At 33.0% G+C, this 23,475-nt stretch overlaps 1 protein-coding gene across 4 annotated transcripts in view; it reads right to left on the bottom strand.

Moving 5' to 3' along the window:
• The window catches only part of LOC105836798, a 283,568-nt gene that overhangs the window by 23,451 nt on the left and 236,642 nt on the right, over positions 1–23,475 (bottom strand). For 2 of the 4 annotated variants that reach the window (XM_028189400.2, XM_012681084.3), the window contains 9 exons: positions 21,124–22,026; positions 19,388–19,564; positions 11,636–11,741; positions 11,397–11,549; positions 8,565–8,702; positions 4,687–4,892; positions 1,635–1,907; positions 884–948; positions 207–411 (listed from right to left, as the gene is read on the bottom strand). In XM_028189400.2, the coding sequence (XP_028045201.1) occupies positions 207–411; positions 884–948; positions 1,635–1,907; positions 4,687–4,892; positions 8,565–8,702; positions 11,397–11,549; positions 11,636–11,741; positions 19,388–19,564; positions 21,124–22,026 (2,226 nt within the window). The remainder of the gene's footprint in view (positions 1–206; positions 412–883; positions 949–1,634; positions 1,908–4,686; positions 4,893–8,564; positions 8,703–11,396; positions 11,550–11,635; positions 11,742–19,387; positions 19,565–21,123; positions 22,027–23,475) is intronic. The other 2 variants (XM_012681085.3, XM_012681086.3) reach the window with 2 other exon arrangements.

Here is a 23,475-nt window from a genome sequence, read left to right as displayed (position 1 = left end):
TTTGAAGAGATATTTCGCTTTTGAGTTTGCAATTTTGTAAAAAATTTAAATGTCAAAGAGTAAATACCAAGAATAAATATCAAATTTTATACATTAAAAAAATTTTCTTATAAATAGATATAAAAATAATATCAAAGGCGAGATAATGTCTTCTTAAATAATCGACTTTAATTTAATCGCATCAATTATTAGAGATGATTACTCACCAGGCGAAGGCCGCATGCATATAAAACCTCCGCTATAACAAAGGCAAGGACCTCGATGCGCCTGGTAGGCCGGCGCTTCATGGTTGTAGAAAGCGAAATCCGTCTTACAGGGTGACGAATCGACGCAAATGGTATTGCAAACGAGTTGCTCGCCCTCACCACAGTGGCAGAGTTCCGAGCATTCTGGCTCGTCTTCGCGATAAAGCTACACAAGTAGAAATACGTTGCGATCAATCCGTTTATCCGTCACTGTCCATTTTAAAAGACACTTGCCGAAAATGTAAAAATAGATTTATTTCTGAACAAAATGAAATTCAATACAGATTAGAGCAAGAATTAACATTGATATGTTTATTTCTTGATGCAATTAATTAAAAATCATCTAGCTTGTTCTCAAAAATAAGGGAATAAGAAAAGCTAAAGGAGACACGTTATCGCGACGTCAAGAAGAAATCGTAGGCGATTCTCTAGTTTCTTTGCGGTTAAATTTGCTAGTGTGTAGTAAATATCCGATTTCCGCTGACACCACCGCCCACCCTTTCCTGGTATGACGTCCACAAAACCCTCGCTTTCTCTTTTTAGTCTCGCGAGCGTCGGTTCTCGAGGGTGGCGGCGATGGGCTTTGCGTTGCGACGGCGATCGCAAGAGACTTGGGAGATTGTGTGTGAGCGACTCACCCTTTTCCCCTTGCCCACTCTTATGTATTGCTGACTGTGTCTCGGCCTTTGAACCACGCAGAAGCCTACAAAGAGAGTGACGTGAGAAGCTGTCTTTTTCGCCAGTTTATTTCTCCACTCCTTTATCAACCTCTTTTTCCAACGTTTCACCCGCAGGCGATCTATCTAATTTGCTTCTCGATGCAAGTAGACGAAAGAGATTAAAAATTCTTTTTTTTCTCAAGCTACCGGAACACGGAGCTTTATTTACAAAAAGAGACGTTGTCTGCTTGGAGATAATACTGTTTAAGAAATATACATAAAAAATATATATATACACCTACGTAATAATTAGAAACAAGAATTTTTAAATTTAAAGTTTTAAAAAGAATAGTAATGAAAGATTAACATTATGGAAATATGACAGTCTGAACGATACTTAGTACCCTAGTGAAGTTTAACAGTAAACTTCAAAGGATTTCGCGATGAATCTAATTTTCAGCATTAAATGAATAATAACCAATCAAGTTTTAGATAAAATTGTTGTTGCAGAAAAAATCTACGAGGAACGAGTTTTTGTTACGTACAAAATATGTTTCAAAGTTTGTAAAGATTGTTTATTTTTCAGCGTTAGTTGTATTTTGCGTACTCCTAAAAATCGAACTGCAAAAATAACTTTGTAACTGAAATTCCCGGGAGGTAAGCCCAGAGAATCAGGTCAATTATTATGTAGGGAACTAATAATCATTAAACGCGTTTAGACTCCACTCACGTGGTGCTGGCGTGGTGGTTGTGGTGGTGCTCGGAGTGGTGCTTATAGTAGTGGTTGTGATTTCCCAAGTTTCCGTGGGTTCGGTGGTCGGCCACCTCGTCACTTCCGGTATTTGATTATCTTCCACTTGTTCGACCGCGGTGGTCGCCGTTGTGCTCGCCGGCGACCTCGTCGTTGACGCGACGGCCGCCGTCGCCGTCGTTGTCTTCGCTGTTGTCGTCGTTCGCGAATGATGGTGTTTCCTGCGCGCGTGATAGTCCTTCTGCGATTCCACTGTAATTACCGATAAACGGTCCTTGAGAAACGATGCGAAACCAAAACTAATCAAGAAACCCCGATGGGACAACATTTATTAAATTACATGACGACATCTTGAATAAAAATTATAATCTGCAATCATGTAGGTATATTTACAAAAACTGATGTAGAAAATTGATTTTTTATAAAAACATCATCACTGTTTACATAATTAATTTCAAAATAATATTTCAGTAAAATTATAACGATATGGAAAATTATCTTGGTAATATATTCGCAAAATTATACTTAGAAAAGAATTGTTCAATAATTGAGAAAAATATTTTGATTGCATTATGTATAAACGTTAGAAATATAATCGTTATACCAGACTGCACAATTATTCCTAAATTATAATTTAGAGATATTTTGACATATAAAATATTACATACAATAGATATTTTATTTTTGATAAATTCTGCTACGTTATATCATAATATTTTAGGATAATTATTGACGAAATGTTCGTCAATTTTTTATGATAACATTATTGTACAATTTGCCTATTTGCAATGTTATCGGAACAAATAATGGCAACGAGATTTTGAGTATCACTGAAACTTAATATAAAAATGAAAAAAGAAAGTATATACTGTTCTCAACTCAAATGTGAAATATCTTTCATTTTTTATTTCACGTCATTTTGTATCATTTATTATTTCGCGACTATTTTTGCTGAACTTCTTTGCAGAAAATTATTCACTATGTTTTATGATTCCTCGTGCTGTGGGATGTGCTTTCACTTTCTCTGTCATAACTTATAACATTTCACGGCACAATAATAAGCACGAAAAACTGCTGACTCGAATCGGCATCGTCGCCTCGGAGTAACTTTGGCTTAATACTTTCTCTCTCACTCGTGCCGTGTGCCAGGCAACGGACGTGTGGCCGCAAATAACAACCGCTAAGCAATATAAAGTGCCGAACGGAGAGCCTGTAAAATTGCAGTTGAATGTACATGTGTAGTCATCCGACGCGGAAGTATGAAAGTATCGGGAAAGTCGCCCGGTCCCGTATCACCGGCGGCGCAGCTGCTGCGAAATATTTCAGCTACCGAGAGGCTCCGGGGTGATTACACTTTCAAGGGGCACCGCGCGCCTCTCCTCTCGTGGGACGCGTACAGCAATAATAGGGAACGTAAGATGCGCGTAATAATATTTTACGAGCTGTAGCGGTGACCTGCAACTTTTATTTTTGCGAAATAGATTATATTTATCAGTATTTATAAATGCGCCAGGAAACGAGGATAACCCGGTTTTCTATTATTTGTTTGATAAACAAATCGTGCTTGTCAATAATCTGCAAAGAGATTTTAAGGACTTAATTATAGATAATTTAACATTAAATTACAAACAGGAAATCAAATTATTTTTTATATTTGTCATTAAAAATATATTCTAGACGATTAATTGTGCAATTCATCGTATGTAGAACAATCTGAAATAAATTGATGCAATCAGAAAAAAGATAAGATTTGTGATATGACGATCTATGCAGCTACATGATGATGCTACGAGCAGAATTGCAATTACACCGGTCGAACAAACGACATGGGTTGGCTCTTATCGATCCTTCCCGACCTCGTCGAGTTGTAAAGCATGGCAAATGCAATGGACTGCATTCAGTTGGTAGATAAGTCATTTAGATACGAAGAAATTGCATCTCCTACTACGTTTTAGAAGTGCATCATGCCGAGCGTATCGGCAAAGCTTCATAGAGCTTTGTCTGTTCCATGCTAATTATGCGCTGTAATGTTTATATATATACGGTGACCCAGCAAAATAGAAATTAGCATGGGTAAATTCCCTAGCAATTTTCCAGTCAAGTTTTTGTAAATTTTCCACCTTATCATTGTTGTATTTTAGCAAATTAGAAGCTAAATTTAATTGTAAAATAAAGTAAAGGCAATATCAATTAAAAGATAAGCTTTTGTTAATTAATTTTTAAGTAACTTACGTGTTTTTTCAATTGTCGATATCAGAAACAATTTACTTACATTGGAATTTAAATTTTGTTTTTTTTTTTGCAAAAAAGTTACGCTCAAGCTTAGCAAAAAATAGTTTAATATTATGTAAGAAATTATTTCACATATTTTTATACGGTAGTTTATACTTGCAATAAACAATAACAAATATATTCTTCATATAAAATAAATAAATAAGTAAATAAATAAATACAAAATACATTGCGAAATGTCTTTTAATAAAAACAGTATACCGGCACATCGTCTTTCACGTTATTCGTATGACATAAATATTTGCAAAAACTGGTCAAACATTCAAACAGTACATCATCAGTCTATATTAATTAACATTCCAATACCAGACAGTATGCAGCTCGTGATTATTTTTATTTAATCCAAATGATTCAATATTGATTTTGAGATTACCACGTTTTCAAATAACTCGCTTAAAATATACCTGTTATTTCCAAAGTAGGTAAATTGTTTTAAAGTCACACAGTTATATCTTTTACAGACATTCTTCATTTTATCCTAAAAAAAAATCAATAATGTCGACTTGCTTTATCGCATACATTATCATACACTTCATAAGACTATTTTTACACTTATTTCAGTTCCTGCATCTATTTTAGTTCCTACAAATATTAATTTTAGTAAATTTTCTCTACCTACATCCATTATCTATCAAAGAACATTAAATTGCTAAATCTAGCTCCTTCAATTTAAATTGTTGCTACCAACTTTGGTAGCACGGATAATGAATGTTTCAGAATTAAGAATTTTTCCGCTTACCTACGCAAGGATTTACCCACAGAAGTCGCTGCCAACCCATACAGCCGTGTAGCTGATGAAGCTCGGTGCCCTTACAAGCGCAATTGGTATGAAGTTCAGTACCCAGAATGCCCAGCATCGCTTTTCTGCATTCGGAGGTTGGACCAGCGCATTTCTTCGTCACGCTATCTACCGCGCAACTCTGTTCGTAATACTCCAGCCTAAGTCTAGAGAAATATAAATATCAAATATTAATTCTTGACCATATGTTACGCATACTAAAAAAATTTTCCCATACTAAAAAAAAAATTTGTAATGTCTCCCCTCAAATATTTATTTTCTTCAACGGTAAATGTATTCCAAAGATGTATATATAATTTATTATATTAATTAACATGTTTTTATTCATTTTGATTCATTAATTAAACATAGATGTTTTATTATAATGTCAGTAAATAAACTATAAATATGAATAAAGCTTTGACAAATTATTGAACGTAATATTGATTTAATTGACAAATAGACCGATTTTCGAGATGAATAATTACTTTAATCAAAAAGGTATTCAAAAGTATCACTGACATTAATAATTGTAAGTGATGTCCTAACAATCATTGAATCGTACATGTGTGGTCACTAGTGACATATTAGGTGATCGAAGGGACTTAAATTGCGACAATAGCCAATCGCACGTTCTCATTGACCACAGGGACTGTTGATGTGACAATTGATATGGTCAATGAATATATATTCAGATAACACATGAGCTTTGTTTCTACATAGATGCATATCTACTACAGTGTATAATTTTTAATTATAGTTATAACAATTCGCATAATAATTCACAGTCAGAACATGCACAATCTTATTGCACAAAAAATTATCTTTTTGAGATTTTTTTTTATATTTGAATACATTGTACAAAATCTTTTACTGTTTGATTTTATGTATGTTTAAATTTTTTTATATAGAGAAATGTATCACATAAGATAATGTTGAGTATTTTAAATAACAAATATAAGTTCATTTTAAATAACAAATATAAGTTCATTTTAAACAACAATAAAAACAAGTTTATTTTAAACAATACAGATAAGTTTATTTTAAATTTAAATTAATTTTGTTTCTCATAATTAAATTTAGGGATAAAATGCATTTCTATTCTTAGTTTTGTCAATCACGTTTTTTTTCAATAAAATAATTACGTATTATTAAATTATGTTTGTGTATTTATCGTATTAGAAATCAAATGTATTTCGTTTAAAATAAAGGTAACGATAAAATCGTTAAAACAGATGTCTAAATTCAAAAAATGCTGAAGTTCATTAGCGAGGTTTCTAACAAAGTTTTATGCTAAATAAATAATAAACAGATATACGTACACGGATATGATACAGCACATAAATATAACAAATATTTTATTCTTGATACGTATAATAATTTTTAATAAACAATGTTTATGTCAATTGTTTAATTTTATATGTAGAGTTATTAAATTTATTATGTTAAAAAATAATAAGTTAAAAAGCTATATCAAACAAAAAATTGTGAGTAAAAGAATTAAATAAAAAATGATAATAATCTTATTCTTATTAGAAAATAAAAACTATTATAAAATATACAAAGTTTTAAAAATTATTAATGAATGATTGATTGACTATGATTTCCAATGTGTCACGTTAATTTCGCTAATTTAAGTTTTGCGATTCGTTTACAAACAACTGCCACGATAAAAATGAATAAACGTATTTCAAGCAATCATTACAGAAAGCAATTAAATAAACGCTATAGAGACACTTCGTAGTATTGGAACGCATCTCGACTCACAAAGCGTGCATCTATAGCACGCAGCAATTGCTCGTTCTCGTGTCGCCTGTAGATACCTCTAAATGGCAAAATTAAAAATGGATTCGTTTGCCTTCGGCGATAAATCAATTAAAACGCTGAATCGAACCGTGCATACGTACATACGTGCGTGCGTGCACGCATGTTCTAATTTAATCGATCAGCAACGCGCGCATACATATGTTCTATCGCTCACGACTGTATACCTTCTTTTTGTCCATTTTAATCCCTCGTTACACACGCTGTTTTTTTAACATATTTATTAACGTGATGTGTATTTTACTCCCTTATAAAAGAACATAATATTTCAATTATCGTTGTTATGTTTGATGTTTTGTCATTAACACAAAAGTTGATATACTAATTTGTGACATATCCAATAAATGCTCGAAAACCATATGAAATACCACACAATAAATTTCAAGTTCGCGAACAATTCTGATTAAAAAAATGATGCATGTTAAGAAATTGATGATTTGAAATAACAAAAATAAATAAAAACATTTTTTAAAGTTTAATTCTTAATTAGATTTTGTGTATATATATTTATAATATATTTATATATTATATATGTTTATATATTGCAATATATACTATAGCACATTTTATGTAGATTAAATACTATATCCATTAGAATTGATCGATTAAATTTTTTATTGATCTTTCTCTCTCAATTTATTCAATTATAAATTGTTTTATATCATGTGCCAATAATAGCAGATTATTCGGTGCACCGATACGCTGTGACATTTAAAATTGTATATATGTTCAACAAACTGTGAATTATCAGATTTCAATAAAAAAAGATATATACGACGACATGCGAATCACTTAATAGAATTGGTTAGAGTATAGAAAATATTAATTTTTTAATATGAATATAATACAATATATTTAATGGATTTTATATTTATAATTTTTCTTTTAATAGTAATACTTACACTTAATGAATTTTATTCTACCTTTACTTTCCTTTTATATATCTATATCACTTCACGTTAAATATATGTAAAAATTTTGAAGGTCTCTTATTTTCCCTTATTTTATAGTTTAATTCTTGTTTATTATACGGAATAATATAAAGATGGCACTGTGCATATATGGATAGGAATCTCAGAATAATATTTGAAATTTGTCTTAAAAAAACTGTCAGAATTTTGCACACATAATACATTAGATTTAATGAATAAAATGTTCATGCAATTTTATACAAGATCAATTTGCTAAACCGCAATATATCTTCTGCGCACGTAAGGGATTATCATTCTAAAAAAATAAATACAGAGCGATGTCCCTTTACCCTTATCCTCGCAATTTTTTGCGAGATTCTTTTGCGGCAAGCGAAAACTACCGTGCGATGGGAAAGGGAACAAAATTGACACGTAAATAATAATGTCCAATTAGAGCGACGCAATCTTATCTTGCTGAGTAAACCAGAGAAGCACCCGATTAAACACCGCAAACACGTCGTCCCTTATTTTTTCTCGTAGTTCCGTCGGAACTTTTTCAATTTTAAAGTTAAATCGCGATTCAACAAGATTTATACGTACGCTAATGCAATATTTCCTTAGTCAAGAGGACGTCTGTCCAGGCTGTAGGACCAGTGCGACTATGAAGGATGAAACGATACGTTCTTCACCTTCTGGATCTCGCGGTAATGTACATACATACATGAGAGTCGTAGTAAATGAATTCGCTTAAGCGCTGAGAAAATTATTTTATCTTATGGAGATTTTGTACCGTTTCACATTCAATCTTTAAAGAATCTTTTTTAAGACAAAATTAGCAGCAAATGTGATTAAAATTTAATAAAAAATAAATTTACAACCAGTTACAATTAATTTACAATTGAATATAAAATAATGACGTTGCAACAATTGATTACATCTAATATTAGGAATGTTGTTTTTAAAGCATATTCGTTCCCAGAGATTTTCTTTTCATGCGCTTTGCTTTACATTTCTACATTTGCGCACAATTTGTATAAAGTATAGAGATAGTTCATGGAGAAACATGCAAATTTTCAAAAACGTGAATATGACGCACTGCCTCACCTGCAGCTTCTGTTCTCTTTACAAGTCTCGGCCAGGCTGTGACACGTTGGCATTTCGGTGCCGTCTATGCGCTGCGCGCAAGTTGGATGCATTTTCTCTTGCGCTACTATGCACTCGTCCTTTCTGTTTTCCGTTTTCCTGCAACATGAGAAACATAGACGGATATAATAAGATTCAGGAAATTATTATTAGAGAATTCTTTAAGCGCAATTGCATTTCATATACAAGAAACATCCTAACAAAATTGCGACTTCAATATTACCTGAAATAAGTAACACATAAGCAGTATTTAAAAAAATATATAAATAAAAGCTTATTTATTCATCCAATCAAATCTAAATATAATAAAACAAAATTAAAATTGTAATCATTAATATAAAAAAAATAGAAGTTACTCTTTTTACAGTAATACAGCATTAATAATTATATAGTTTTAACAATATAGCTTTAACTTCAGTTAAATGATTTTCTAATCAATTTTCTGTTTATATTTCTGTATTACCTACATTAACATTAAAATATAAAAATAACAATATTAAATAAAATAATTTAGGTTTTGTTCCTTGATTAGATTGTAATCTAAGAAATAATTAGTATCTTGTCGCGAAATAGTAATATCGACGCTTTAATTATGGCATAATTGGCAAAATGGAGCTAATGTAACGCATATTGTGTGTTCAAATGTTAATTAGATGCATATTTCATTGAATCATGTTTCCTATTTGATCATTGAACTCTTATTTTCAAGATGAATAAAAAAAATAATCCTGTAATAAAGACTGCTATGAGAATTCGTAGGTAAAAATAAGACGCGAGAGACAAGAATGGAAAGTTTCCGCATTGTTTCGCGACCAAAAGCCACTTAAAGTTAAAGGAGTCTCGTTAAAAAATACGAGCCTTTCGCGCGAGAGGAATATTAGGATTGCTTCGAGAATTTCTCGTCGAAGTTGTTGCGAGATCTCAGTTGCTGGTTTCTTCTAGCTTGATATTTGTTCTAATCTGAAAAAATTTGCGTGTGCTATTTTTGCGAATTAATCTTTCTCAACTGTGGAGAACGTAAAATGTTTCTGCGGAATAATTTATTTACTAAATAAGATTAGGTTTGTGTTATCAACGAATATTTTATGCTATAACAAATAAGGATCATGGCATTGTTTAATATTTAAAAATAATTCAGTAATTATAAGAATTTCCTTACTTTCTCGACCCGAGATTATACTAAAGCCTTTGGTTACTCTTGTGCAAAGTTATACATGCTAATGTAAATTAACTCTGCTCCGTCGCATGTTTCTCATCTCACGATTTCCTTTTGCATTAATTACGTTTCGAAGATGTTCCCAATCTTTAACGTCATTATAACCACACTAAAAGTTTATTAGTATCATGGCAGATTAGATTTATTATTTTTATTTTAATTGAATAATAAAAACAAAGTGATAAAGATTACATTTAATCTGCTAACACCTCTATCTTTCGATTGTAATCACAGACCTACATTATAGAAAATTGTTCCTTCTATAAAGAATATCAAAGACATATTTGCAATAAGTTAAGCACAAAAGAAATTATGACTTATCGTTACGTTAACTTAGTTTCAAATTTTCATAATAATACCGAGAACAATCGATTGCAATCATGCGTTCCCTCTATTCTTTATTCATCCCGGCAATTCTGTATTGTGCCTATTATTACCTTCATCCGAGTTCACCTGAATGCACGGGGATGCATCGAGAACATGATCTGGCATTTCTGTCAGTTAAACGCGTTTGCGTTTTCTTTTTTGGGATATCGGGCCGCTGCCGGATGCAATGTAACACGTACTACTCGGCATATGCATCGCGGGGCACGCATTGTTTTGCGTAGGGATCCAATGTTCCAATTGCTCGATACGGATTTCAAAAAATTTTTCGCCAGCATGTACGTGCGCGTGTAATTAGAACGCGAATTAACGAACGTCCTTCGATTAATTCCAAATTAATTTACGACGGCGCCGACAGTTGATTCGTCATATCGCGCTCGCAGCTGTGCAACTAGCGTTACAATAATCCGTTATTAATTTACGTTACGTCGCGCATTGTGCCGCGACACAGTCGCTCGTGCAGCGCCCTGCGTTAATATTTCAACACGACTTTCTCACGACAATAGACGGCCAATTAAACATTTAGCGTGGACGGAACACACCCGAAAAGGGCAATTGCGCCGGTATAGTTACATGTTGATGGAAAAATCTTTCCATGGAAAATCTTTCTGCTGGAAAAAACGTTGTTAGCGAGAGAGATGAAACATGCGATAAATTATCCAAACGATAAAGTACTTTGCAGCAATATATAATGGCCATGAAAAAAAGAATTATAGAAAGCTCGAATAATTGTTTATTTCTACCAATGTAGATTAATTTCGGTTTCGTAATTCTTAAAATTAGGGAAAGAAGAAAAAATAAGCTATAAAGATCGAGATTAAAATTAATTTATATTAATAGAAATGGATGCAAATCTATTAAAAAAAGATATTTCTAAAGAAAGATAAGCAATTTAAAATACAATAAAAGTAAAATTAAATCCTTTGGTTACGTGCTATTATAGTGGCTTTCCGTTATTCTTTGGAACAAAACGTCACTATAATAACTTCTTTCAAACGGACCTTTGGAACAAAATACCGCTACAGTGGCTCTTTTCTCGATACCTCGTAAGCTGGAATGTTTTCAATTGTTTCGATTTGCATTTGCTTCATCGAAAGAACGTTCGCGTTTTTGAAAATCGAATTCCGCAGTCGAGGTACCGCGTACCGCGACTAGAAGGTTAAAAAAAGAAGATTGTTGTCTATTTGATTAACCTGCAGAGGCAGAAGGCAATTTCCACGGAATGCTTGTGATTGGCGGTTTTGTAGAAGTGCTGTAGCGCTTCCATGCACTCGTTCCTCGCGCACGTCGTCGAGTCGCAGTGGTTCAGGACGGGTTCCAGCAGATTCTTGCATTCTGGATCGTTTCTGAGTAAACAAAAACGTTTCACGTGCAATTTATCTTGCTCGCAATGATCGGTCTCGATTACAACGAAGAGAAATTGCAAACTTACTTGCAGGACGTGTAAGCATGATGGCACGTACTGGACAGGATCAGTTTCACCGGCTGTTGGATCTTGTCGATGTCTGACGAAGAGGACGATGGTTCCGCGCCCACCTCTGCGAAACGAGCAACGTGTCAGTGGAAGGAAAGTGCTGATCCAATCGTTCAAAATTAAGAACAAGCCGGGGCTTAACTGTAATCTTCTTACATATAAAAGTTTTATATAATTTCCGTGTGTTTGGTGTATATTTTACTTGTTGAGCGAAAAACGAAAGAGATAAATGATATTTTCTTATTATTTGAAGAAAGAATGGCAGTCAAAAGAAAGAAATTGTTATAAAATTCAGTTATATTATACTTTTTTTCAACGTTTCTCCATTATGGCAAATTGAAAAGAGAAAAGTCCGAGTGATGAGTTAGAAATAAGCTTGATACTCACAAGAAGAGTAGAAGATATGATCGTGGGATCTAATTTTATCTCGACTCATGATGACGAATGTGGTTTAATGTCTTACTTTAAATTTATATTGATCAAATATACGTATAAAAATAACAAGATAAAATAAATGTACATTATAACCAGCGAAACTTTTCCAATTAGCGCCATATAATGCAATTGTATATCAGACGCGCTCGCATTTGATAAATTGTGAAAAGCACCATTTATCATGGATATATCCACTATTTTACGCGCGACGTTGAAGGCTCTTCCAGCAAAAATTGAAACGCGAAAGCTTCCATCATCGATCGTGGCATCATCGAGCGATGTATACAACGCTCCTGCTCGATCGAGATCGACATCGGCATAGTTAAACATGGCAGCCCGAGTTCCATCTGTTCCTATCCGTAATGCTGTTTACACAGTCACTGGGGAGACCCACTTTTCTTGCCGGAGTGAACACAAATAAATGATAAATCATCAACGTCGCGCACCGAGGGCGTCGATGCACTGCAAAGAAGAACGATCCTTATCGTTTCCTTTATTTTCAGTTCCATTAAGAATTATAGACCTAAATCAGGACAAACAAGCAATTTCTCTTCATTTAAATGCAACGTTATCAAAACTCAAAGTGTAGATTAAACTTGTTAACATATTTATATTAATTTTAAATAGACATATATTTCCCATAAATGGTAAGAAAATAGATTGCGATGCGAAATATTCTCACAAAATGAACAATGAGCCATCGTAGAGATTCCTGTTGGAAATTTTGGGCTTTGTAACAGACTCAAATTCGACAAGCGACCGTTTGAGGAATGGATATCTACCCAATGACGAATGATCGCCATCATTAACCAACATCCTCTCTTCGATTGATGGACTCTAGCGACGGATTTAACGATCGCGAGGGGATGCCCGTGAATATCGTGAAGGGAGTACGGGACTACCTTTTCAGCACGAAGGGAAAAAAAAGGGTCTAGGATTCCCCATGAGAAGAGCCGCCCCACCAGATGACTGGCCATAAGTCAACCACCATGAAGAGCGTGGCTTCGACGCATTTTATTAAGACAAACGAGCGGCCGCCAACTTTCTCTGCATCCCTTCGGAGGCCTTAATCGTACCCCTGAATTGTTCGCAAATTATCTGTACGTGTGTGTTTGTTTCTCGAGATTAAAAAAATACAATGCTAATAATTGTTTCAATAGATGCGCGAAAATAAAAAAGCGAAAATTGAGATATGAAATATAATCAAAATTCGACTAAATTAAAACAATAATAAAAAATGTCAGAACGTAAATCGAAACGCACTTTAAGCATTTCCAATAAAGGGTCGATATTGCAAATTTTGGATTTGATCGGCGTGTAGCAGATAGAAGAACAAAGGCAATTTCGAGCGGCAGTAATTGGAACTCATGTCGCACCGGCTTCCCGAGATCGATGTCGAGCTCGCCTTCGCGTCGCGAGATATATCGCGGCTTCTCGGTCAGGTGAAGACCTTTTCGGTGACACAGGTGCGCGGATGCAGAAACTCGCTCGGCGAGTCGTTAGACTCTAGAACCAACGAGATCATTTGCTCATGGAAAATGGAAAACGGCTAAAACGCCACACGAGTGAAACACGCTTATTCTATGTACAGCACTTACGCTACGATGTTAAATATAAAGCTTTTTTCCCTTTTTCAGTAAAAAAAATTATATTTGATAAGCGCAATTCTCTTAATATAGATATCTAGAAATTATATACAACAAACAAGATGTTAATATTTTATAAGCCAATTTTTAATACTTTCTTGATACTTAACACAAGTATTTTACGCGATATATTTAATTTTCACTAATGTTGATTTATTAATTGTATGATTAATGCAATAAAAAATTAATAAATAGAACAGTAATTAATCCTAGAATACTACTCATATTTTTCTGAGTTAATACTATTCTAGATAAAAATTTAATTATATAATTAAAATTTTGTTTTTATATTTTTAAGAAATTTTCAAGATTTTTTAAATTTGATATCATCATTGATATGATGAACATCGTTTCAATATAAAAAATCTTATTATATTTTATTCTAAACCATCACAATTTTAATAACAAAAACTGTATTAAATTAGCTTCTAGATGAAAATTTACTTACAATAATATAAAAAATGTAAAACAATTTGACTGTTTGATATTGATTTGATGTGTCTATGTCAATCATCTTGAACCAAAAGGAATTTATACAGCAGATTCTTATATCAACAAATCCGTTTTACTTTTATAAAGCTTCGTAAAATGAGCCGCAAACTCTGTCATCAGTCAGACACGTCACGTAGAAACGTAGGACGATGAAACGTGACAGGAGCTGTCAGGACACCCCAAACCTCGGCAAAACCCAGGTTGCGGTTTATATCCAGCTCCATGTTCCTCTCTCTGACTTCTATTAAATTTCATCTATTACTAACCCAGAAATAACCGGAGCCGTGAATGTGTCTCGCAAGTTCGTGGTCGTGATTTTTGTCGCCGTGCATCGCAAAGTTGACGGAAATGCAAATCGCCGGTTAACGAAATTGCAAGTTCAACGTCGACGCCCGTGACTTGGCTGTCTGCGTTGCAAATTCAGCGCGATGCTACACTGATGAAATATACCAACCTTACGCGATGCTAACGATTGAATGCGGTTCTTAAAAAGGATCAAGATTCACAAGGTAATTCACTTTCTCGCTCGCCGCAAGATTCATTTGCGGAATCTAAAACCGCTTATTCGCAGTGACTAATTCATTCGCGAGTTTTCAATGTTGAACTGAACGAAATCGGCTAAAATTTATAACCGCTGTAACAAACTCTACGAGTGAATTCACCGAGCATGAAATTTGCCTCGTGGTTATTCTCCGCGTTTTAACGATGATTTAACCATGTCGACTAGTCAAAAAGCTTTCATCATATGCGCTCGTTTCCGGATTAAATATTAAATGTACATTGTAAAAATTAAATAAGATAAGTTGCCAATGAGGTAAGTCACCCGTGAATGTAATTTTAACGGTAGATGTGACGTGAGTCTCTCAATAAAATTACAGCTATTCTCAAAACGATTTTTCGCGCGAGTAATATTCGCCGTTAGACATTTCACACTTAATAAGTACATAATATTTAACTACATAAAGTTAAATTAAGTGATTGAATAAAATTTCAATACATTTCATATATAATATACAAAACTTTTTAAAATTATTAATTTAATTGTCATTACAATTAATCAGGTGTAATACGGTTATTTAGTCGGAAAAGAAAATACTTTGCAGAAAGAGTTCAAATAAAATTTTTTTTTCTATTACTTTAAATTGCATAATATAATATTTAGTAAATATTTTAAATAAAATGGCTAACTAAGCTCTCCTAATGTGTAAAATAAAAAAAGCTATATAATACACAATCCATCAAACGTGACAATTGATGAGCGGGCGAACGTGCTAATTAATCATTAGCCCGATACCGTATAGAGCGGTCTCTCGATTTTATCCGCTATTTATATATATTTCAAACCGCAATGAATATCCGTAATTGATCGGCCAACCGAGTAATTAGCGCAGCTGTAATTGAGAGAAAATCGCGTTAAAGAAGCGCGCAAAGCGCTGAGCGGGCGGCGTTTCCCGATCGCAATTGCATTTCCCATATTTGACGTTAATTGGCCGCGCAGGCAATTAGTTACAGTAATAATTGCGGAGAAACAAGATCTACGCTGGTGCCAAAAACGCCGGCTAATCGCGGTGTTATTCATGATTAGCCACAGTGTGAAACCAAGCAAAAAGTCTTTCAACATTATTTTAATCAATGAGGGTAATTTACATATTTCATCTTGTATTGTATCTTTATCTTAGAATCTGATTTAGTTAATTATTAATTGAAACGACTCGTCTATGATATTCTAAGCCATTTGTGGCATTTCTTATTTTAAGAAATGATAATCAAAGAATTACATAGTTTCAGTTTCAAAACTATAAGAGAAACTTTACTAACGTTTTTAAAATATTAATACATTAAACTTTTTTATTTTATTTTAATAAAAGGGTATAAAAAAGCAAAGATATTACATAACAAAAATATTATTTCAATAAATATATTTCATACAAATAAGGATTGAATATTTGTAAAGCTCAATTACTAAATAAATTTGGCATATACGATAGATTATTTGTGCAAATAAATAAAAAATAAATAAATAAAATTAAATTAAATAAACCCCCCAAAATTAACTACTTCTTATTATTTTGTAATTAATTTTCTTCTTATTTCTTAAATGCATCAGTAATTATACATTGAAAATTATCAATAAATTAAATCGATGTTAATTAATTAATAAGAAAGACTAATTAGTCTGTAATCGACAAAAAAAAATTGCAACGTGTGATTGTTGAATTTACAACTCTAATTACTGTTCGTTTTTCATAGTATTAATTGTCACGGCAGAACTCGATGGGTCAATATGAATACATATACGTTTTTAATAATCCCCTTAAAAAATTGTTTTCACGGTTTTTATTCTCTGAACATGATAATATACAAATAAATATGACATAGCCAACAAAATTATTAGCAAGATTAAAAAAAACACTTTTCTAAATATAACATGTGAGCTAAGGTCGCAAATATTATTAATTTAAAGTATTCTAAATATTCTAAAACATTTTATAATTTTTAATAATTTGTTAAGACAAACAAATAATAGAGAAAGAAATTTTTATCAATTTTTCAAAGCATAACGTCAAAACTTTAAAACGTGGAAAAATTGATAGATGTTGAAATTATAAAAGTTATCACATTACCAAAAATTTTTATCTTTTTGAAAACAAAATAGACAAAAAGTCAATTTTACATATTTTATGAAGATACTTGAAAACAAAATAAACAAAAAATTAATTTTACAAATTTTATAAATATTATAAAAAGAACAAAAAGTACAAGAAATTTTATTATTTTGAGTTATAAATTTATCAGATTTGTGTTTCAGAACTTATTTTGCTTGATGTATTATTACACATTAAATGCGAAGAAACAGTTCTTGTATAAAAAAATTTTTTTTATCGCGACGTAAAGACAAAATTGGCCTATTTGTAGACTCTGTTCGTCTTAATCAACGATGAGCGTGAGATCAAGCGAGCGCACATCTGCTCGTCCAAGCGCATTTCTCTCGAATCCGGGAAATGACGATCGATGTAAAACCGTCGTGTAATATCGAATACGACGAAAACTTGGGCGAATCTTGGGCACGATGGCGGATTAAAGTTCCAAATCCGGCGGCTCGAGAAATAATATGCAGACGCGCAAGAGAGATACGAGGAGAAGCAGGAAATGAGAGCAACCGGAGAGAGAGTTGAAATTAAATTAAACTTTCGCCACGATAAATCTTACTCGTTGAAGTGATATCTTCGCGAGATATTACGCGGGAGATGCGATCGATCGTCCGCTCTTTCATCCCGCCGACGGAAAATCGTAATCGTCAAAATAGCCCGAAGATTAATTCCTATTATTTGCACGCTCTATCATTTATCTTGACTAATCGTAAATTATTAATTGCTAATATATCATATTTTTACTTTTAAACACACACACATATATATATATTCAAAACTTTTTAAATTTATAAGTTTTGTTATAACATAGTTTCACATACATATATACATATATAATTTTTTAAATTATATCAAGATTTAATTAAAAGTATTATTTATATAATTCATATAATTTTCAGATAATTTTTTATAAAATATTTTGTATTATTCAAATTTTTTAGTATGGATTATAAAACTATAATTGCATATAAATAAATAATAAAATAAATAAAATATTTTCTTTTAGAGAGGCAAAAATATAAAAAATCAGATTTCATGGATATTGCAATATCAATTGAAACAATTTATTTATTCAGCGTATAATAAACTTGCATGTGAAGATATATGTGTTGCACGGAAACTAATGAATTTCATTTTGCCGTGTTGTACTGGGTGGGCCCACTGGGAAGCATTTTTATTGTAATTGGTTATCACTATTCGATATATATTGAAACGGACGTGCTTTTTTTCCTCGCCGAAATACGAAAAATTATTTTGGATACGCAAAGATTTACCAGACCGCAATGTAATTAATATTTTCAGCGAGATATTCCCATGAATTTTCTGAATTCTATATTGTTTTTAGCATGTAATACTATAAACTCCCTCCCTGTATCCTTTTTTTCTATTTGCGATATACATTCATGTAAAATATTTATCATATTTCACATGAGGAAAGGTGTATAATTTTTTTATATTTTAAATTCGCTCATTTTTCAGTACCTAAAAATATCAAAGAGAATTATACAAAGTAAATAATAGCTCGTTTTAAAGATATTTTCTCGTTCACATAAATCACATAGAATTCCAAATGTTTTTGATTCATATAATAATTCAATTTAAAACTAATTTTTTTGATTTAAAAAGAATTTAATCACCGCTTATATATATGGTAAAGTCAGAAAATAAAGTGCGATACGATGCACAAAATGTTTTGCGTTTGTCGAGTCATAATAACAATCATCGCATCGCAATGTATGACAAAAGTTGTATGTACAAAAACAGTCTCATACCCTTTTCCTGATTTTTCCTCGCGCAAAACTTGACTATCCGTCAACAGAATGCCATCGTGGGCAGATTCCGAGAAAATATGAATTTGCACGGCACATTAAAACAAATGGAATTTTCCATGATGCACCCTAGCGACGTTATGACATTTTTGACATAACCTGTCGCCTCCGGCAAGAAAGATTGGGTCTTAATGGAAAAATTTATGATTAAGCATCGAACACCTTATTATATTCGCGTTGATTGCGTGCAATTTGCGCTGGAATATTGAAAAAAGCAACAGCTGACAATTTTGCCGTCACGCATTACATCGCATAAATCATTGTTCACGATCAATGATAAGTAAATTATTTAATTAATTTGATTTTTCTAATCATAATGCATACCTGATAAATAAATGTATCATAATAATTAATAATAAATAAGTATGTCTTAAATAATTTAAGAATGGTTGTTACATATTCTTAGTAATTATGTCTGTTAAATATTAAAAATATAAGGAAAAAACATATTTTTAATCGCAGTATTTTATTATCAAAATATTGTTTAATTTATTTAAAATTTTGATCATAAATATCGACAGTATATTAATAAATAAATATAATTAATAAATATTATTTGTCCATCGTGCACCATGGCATATTCATTTTGATAAGATAAGAAATATTTGAATTTGTGTAATTAAGTAAAATATGATTATAATGAGAGCTGTAACTTACGTTCGAAATCATCTGTTTGGTTTCTCTTGTAATGAGTGCGATGATGATGGCCACCCGGAATGGGAATCTGCTTCATGTTGATCAAATCCCGATGCTTGGCATCGATCAGTGGGTTTTCCAACTGCGATTCAATCACCTCGAAACTGGTGGAATTGTCCGGATGGGCGATGACCTTCACTGTAAATGACCGGGTGTAACAAGTTGTGCACAAAAAGTGCAGTCTTCAAGATAAATCCATCCTTATAAAAAAAATTAAAAAAATTTTCTTCCAACTATTTTGTAAAGAGAAGACGGAAGAAAGACCGTACGCAATTTCTAAAATCATTTGGGAATTATTCTTATTTAAATTTGCAGTTGCAGCTATAAGCTGTGAAATTGCATTTAGATGTCGTTGCAAAATTGCGAGAGCGTTTTCTTTGGCTAATCTGTGAAAATTTTAACTGCAAATAATATCGCTGTGCGCGACGCGAAGGATCTGAGAAATTAATACTACGAATTAATTGAGAGTTTTCTTTTTCAGCTACTCCTGTAGTCGCATCGAAATGAGCGAAAACGAGACAAATAATTAATCCCGACTTTTTGACCTGTCCTAAGTGCACTCAGACATATTAAATAAAATTTCAACCTGTTCTGAACAAAAAGAATGAATAAGAAATATATTATATTTTTAATTAAAAATTAAGTAGAAAAATGTATTAATTTTTTTAATCGGTCATTGATAAAAAAAAAGTTCATCAACTTATTAATAATTTTAAAGAAAATTCCATTTTTTCGATGTATTATCAAGATTTGTTTTTAACAATAATGGTAAACAAAATAAAAGCATTATAACTGAAATATGCCTTTTCGTTTTAAAAAGCAAATATTGTTTTACTTTTATCCATCAATGTCAAAAACATAAATTTTACAAATATTTATTCTTTGATTTTGAAAATTTCATTAACTTTTCAATTGACTTCTAAAACCTATTATGTAAAATAGGAGGCTAATTTAATAATTTCGCAAAAAATGTTTAATAAAATAAAAAATCTCTTTTTTTGAATATTAGAAACATTCTGTACACATTAAAAAGAAATTTTTAAAAAATATGTAATATTAAACGTTATATATAACAATTACTTGAAGATTATAGTATTTGCCGTTTTACTTTCTTTTTATTAAAAATTTATTAATTCGTTCATTACTATCAATATGTTATTAGAAGTAGCATAAATTTTCAAGTATCTACACCCATAGTTTACCTTTGTAATGAGTGTGTACATATATATTTCTCATAAATCATTAATTTGTCCTATTACTAAATTGTTAAACGGACTACGCTGGGACATGGATGAGTATTATTTTCACATATTTTTCATTTCAATTATAGTTATATAAACAAGTAAAGATTTTTAGTTGAAAATCGTTATTATAAATCATTACCATAGAGATTTTATTGTTACTGATAACTTTAACAATTTAATTTCAACAAAATTAATTAATAGCATCAAGCTCTAAAAAATCGCTCATTTCTAAATTGTAAAAAGTTCTGATTCTTTTTTTTTCCGTTTTCAATCTTCCAAATATGTCAAAATAGAATTAAAAAAGAAAACGGTACGCGAGTGTGCCCATCACAATTTGCCCGACGTATTTACGTAAGGCAAAAATTTTTTAGACATCTAACGTGTCTTTGGACATATCCTTCGTTGGCTTGACAAAATGAGGTCCCTTGTGCGTGCCGGTGGCCCGGTACGAACCTTGATCGACGAACTCCTCACGGAGATCGAAGAACCGATCGACGGGCGGCGCGGCTGGCCTGATTTCGAGGTCATCGAGATCGTCGTCGGCGCGGTCGAAGATCGCGCGGTGCTCGTAGGTGGGCCTAGGTGCAAACTTCCTCGGGGCCGGCAGCCGGGGCGATTCGGCATAACCGGGCCCGTGGGCCCCCAACGGCTCGTCCAACACGGTAGGCGTGGGACGAGCAGCCGCCGGCGCGTACGAGCCCGCCGACGACGACGACAGCGTCGCGACGACGGACGGTGGTGCAGGTAGTGCGGGGTGCTGACGATGGTGATGGTGCTGGTGCTGTTGGTGGTGATGGTGCCGATGCTGGTGCGGGTGCGCGTCATGCTCGCTTTGGGGCTGCAGGTGCACTGTGCCGGAGACGCGATCATGCTTGGACAACGAAGACGAAAAAGAAGAAGAAGAAGAAGAAGAAGAAGAGGAGGAAGAAGAGGAGGAGAAGGAGGAAGAAGATCCATCCGTCGACCGATCCGGATGATCAACGCCTGGACGCGAGGTCGCCGCGTAATCCTCGAACCGATTCATGTCGGTTTCATACCGGTCCGAATCGGTCCGAGGATCGTACGCCTCGACAACGAGGACGGCTGGTCTGCCGGGCAGCTCCGGCGCTTCCTGGTGATGATGTCGATCGCCATGACGGTGGTGGTGTTGGTAGCGGTCGCCGGGCTCCCGTATGTCGTACGTGCTGTCGGGATCGTAGTACGGCGGGGTGCGCGCGGTCCCGGGGAACAGAAAAGAGGGGTACATACTGGTCGGCGGCAACCAGATCTCCTGGTAGTTCTCCTGCTGCGGGTCGAACGGGTACAGGGCCGAATCCGTGCCCGACAGGTCTACGGAGGTGGAGGAGGGCAGGACCTCTGTAACACAGAAGCAGAGCCGCGGACGAGAACGGGGTGAGTGAGGGTGCGCGTTCGCCATCGGTACGCAACGTGCGAGGTCTGCGTGCTGTTGTTGTGGGGTAAAGTGTCGTGATGGTAATAGTAGTGGTGGTGGTAGTAGTTGCAGTGCACGGGCGTTGACGGATCATCGCGGGGAGGAGACTTCGATTCGATATCGCTGAGTATACCACAGATTCTGTTTGTTGAGATAAATAATCGCATGGATATCGAGTATCATCGATGTTCCGAGATATTAAATACGAGGATGAATGAGCATAATTGTAGATGCATCGTTCCATACCGTAAAATTAATTTAAAACATTCGAATTAATAAATATATATATTTGCGCTTTCCTGCGAATTTTATAAAAATTAATTTTGATGGAAAACAATAGAAAAAATATAAATTAAAAAAATAGACGTATATAAGATTATGTATAAAGATATAACTAGAAAGAAATAACTGTGAAATATAATCATAACATATTTGGATTATTTTTGTTTAACAAATAAGTATATATAATATTACATGTTAAACTCGAGTATTTAATTCCGATTATTATCCCTAATAAAATATTTGAAATTTTATTAAAATATTAATTTTTTCAAAAAAGTCATTAATTAGAAATATATGATGCTCATATTTACTGTATTTTCTTGTATTTATATATTTCAGTCAATATCCATTAATTCCCTTTTAACAAAATATTTCTTATTATAAAGATGTTAGTTATTTTCAGTATTTCTAAAATTTTCTCATTAAGAAAGAAAGAAATAGATAATAAAAATTTCTTTATTAAAAATTTATTACGTTATTATATGTATATTAGGAACTATATCAATATTTTCATTTAATAAAAAATCGACGACAGTATACATAAAGCATGACAAAACTGAAATATTATTATTTTATTATTTCATATTTGAAGATCGATGGAAATAAATGAGATAGGTAAACAATATTTTATATGTAGACACACACACACACACACACACACACACACACACACACACACACGCACGCGCGCGCGCGCGCGCGCGCGCATACTTAAAATTATATTTTTATTTGCTTGTAATGTTTTAATCTATTTAAATACAAAATGGTTTTTTACTTTAATTTAATACAAAATCAACTCAAAATTAAACGTTTATATGTGAGTGTGCGTGTGTGATAAATGAAAATATAATACACAATCAAGAAATAATTTAGCGGAAAATGTCATTCATTTGATTTAAAATTTGTTATTTAATTAAAATCAGGTCAATTTTAGTACTATTTCTGTCAATTGTATAAATCCATTTTATTAAAATGCTCCTTTCATTTATAGTTATGTTAAACGTCTAATATTTTAAATTAATTTTGTCAAGAAATAAAAAAATACAAATTTTCTTTAATTAAACCGGATTTCTAAAATTACTTTCTATGTT

This window comes from Monomorium pharaonis, chromosome 4 (genome assembly GCF_013373865.1).
Source record: "Monomorium pharaonis isolate MP-MQ-018 chromosome 4, ASM1337386v2, whole genome shotgun sequence".
NCBI lineage: Eukaryota > Metazoa > Arthropoda > Insecta > Hymenoptera > Formicidae > Monomorium > Monomorium pharaonis.
This window is presented reverse-complemented; position numbering and strand designations above follow the sequence as displayed.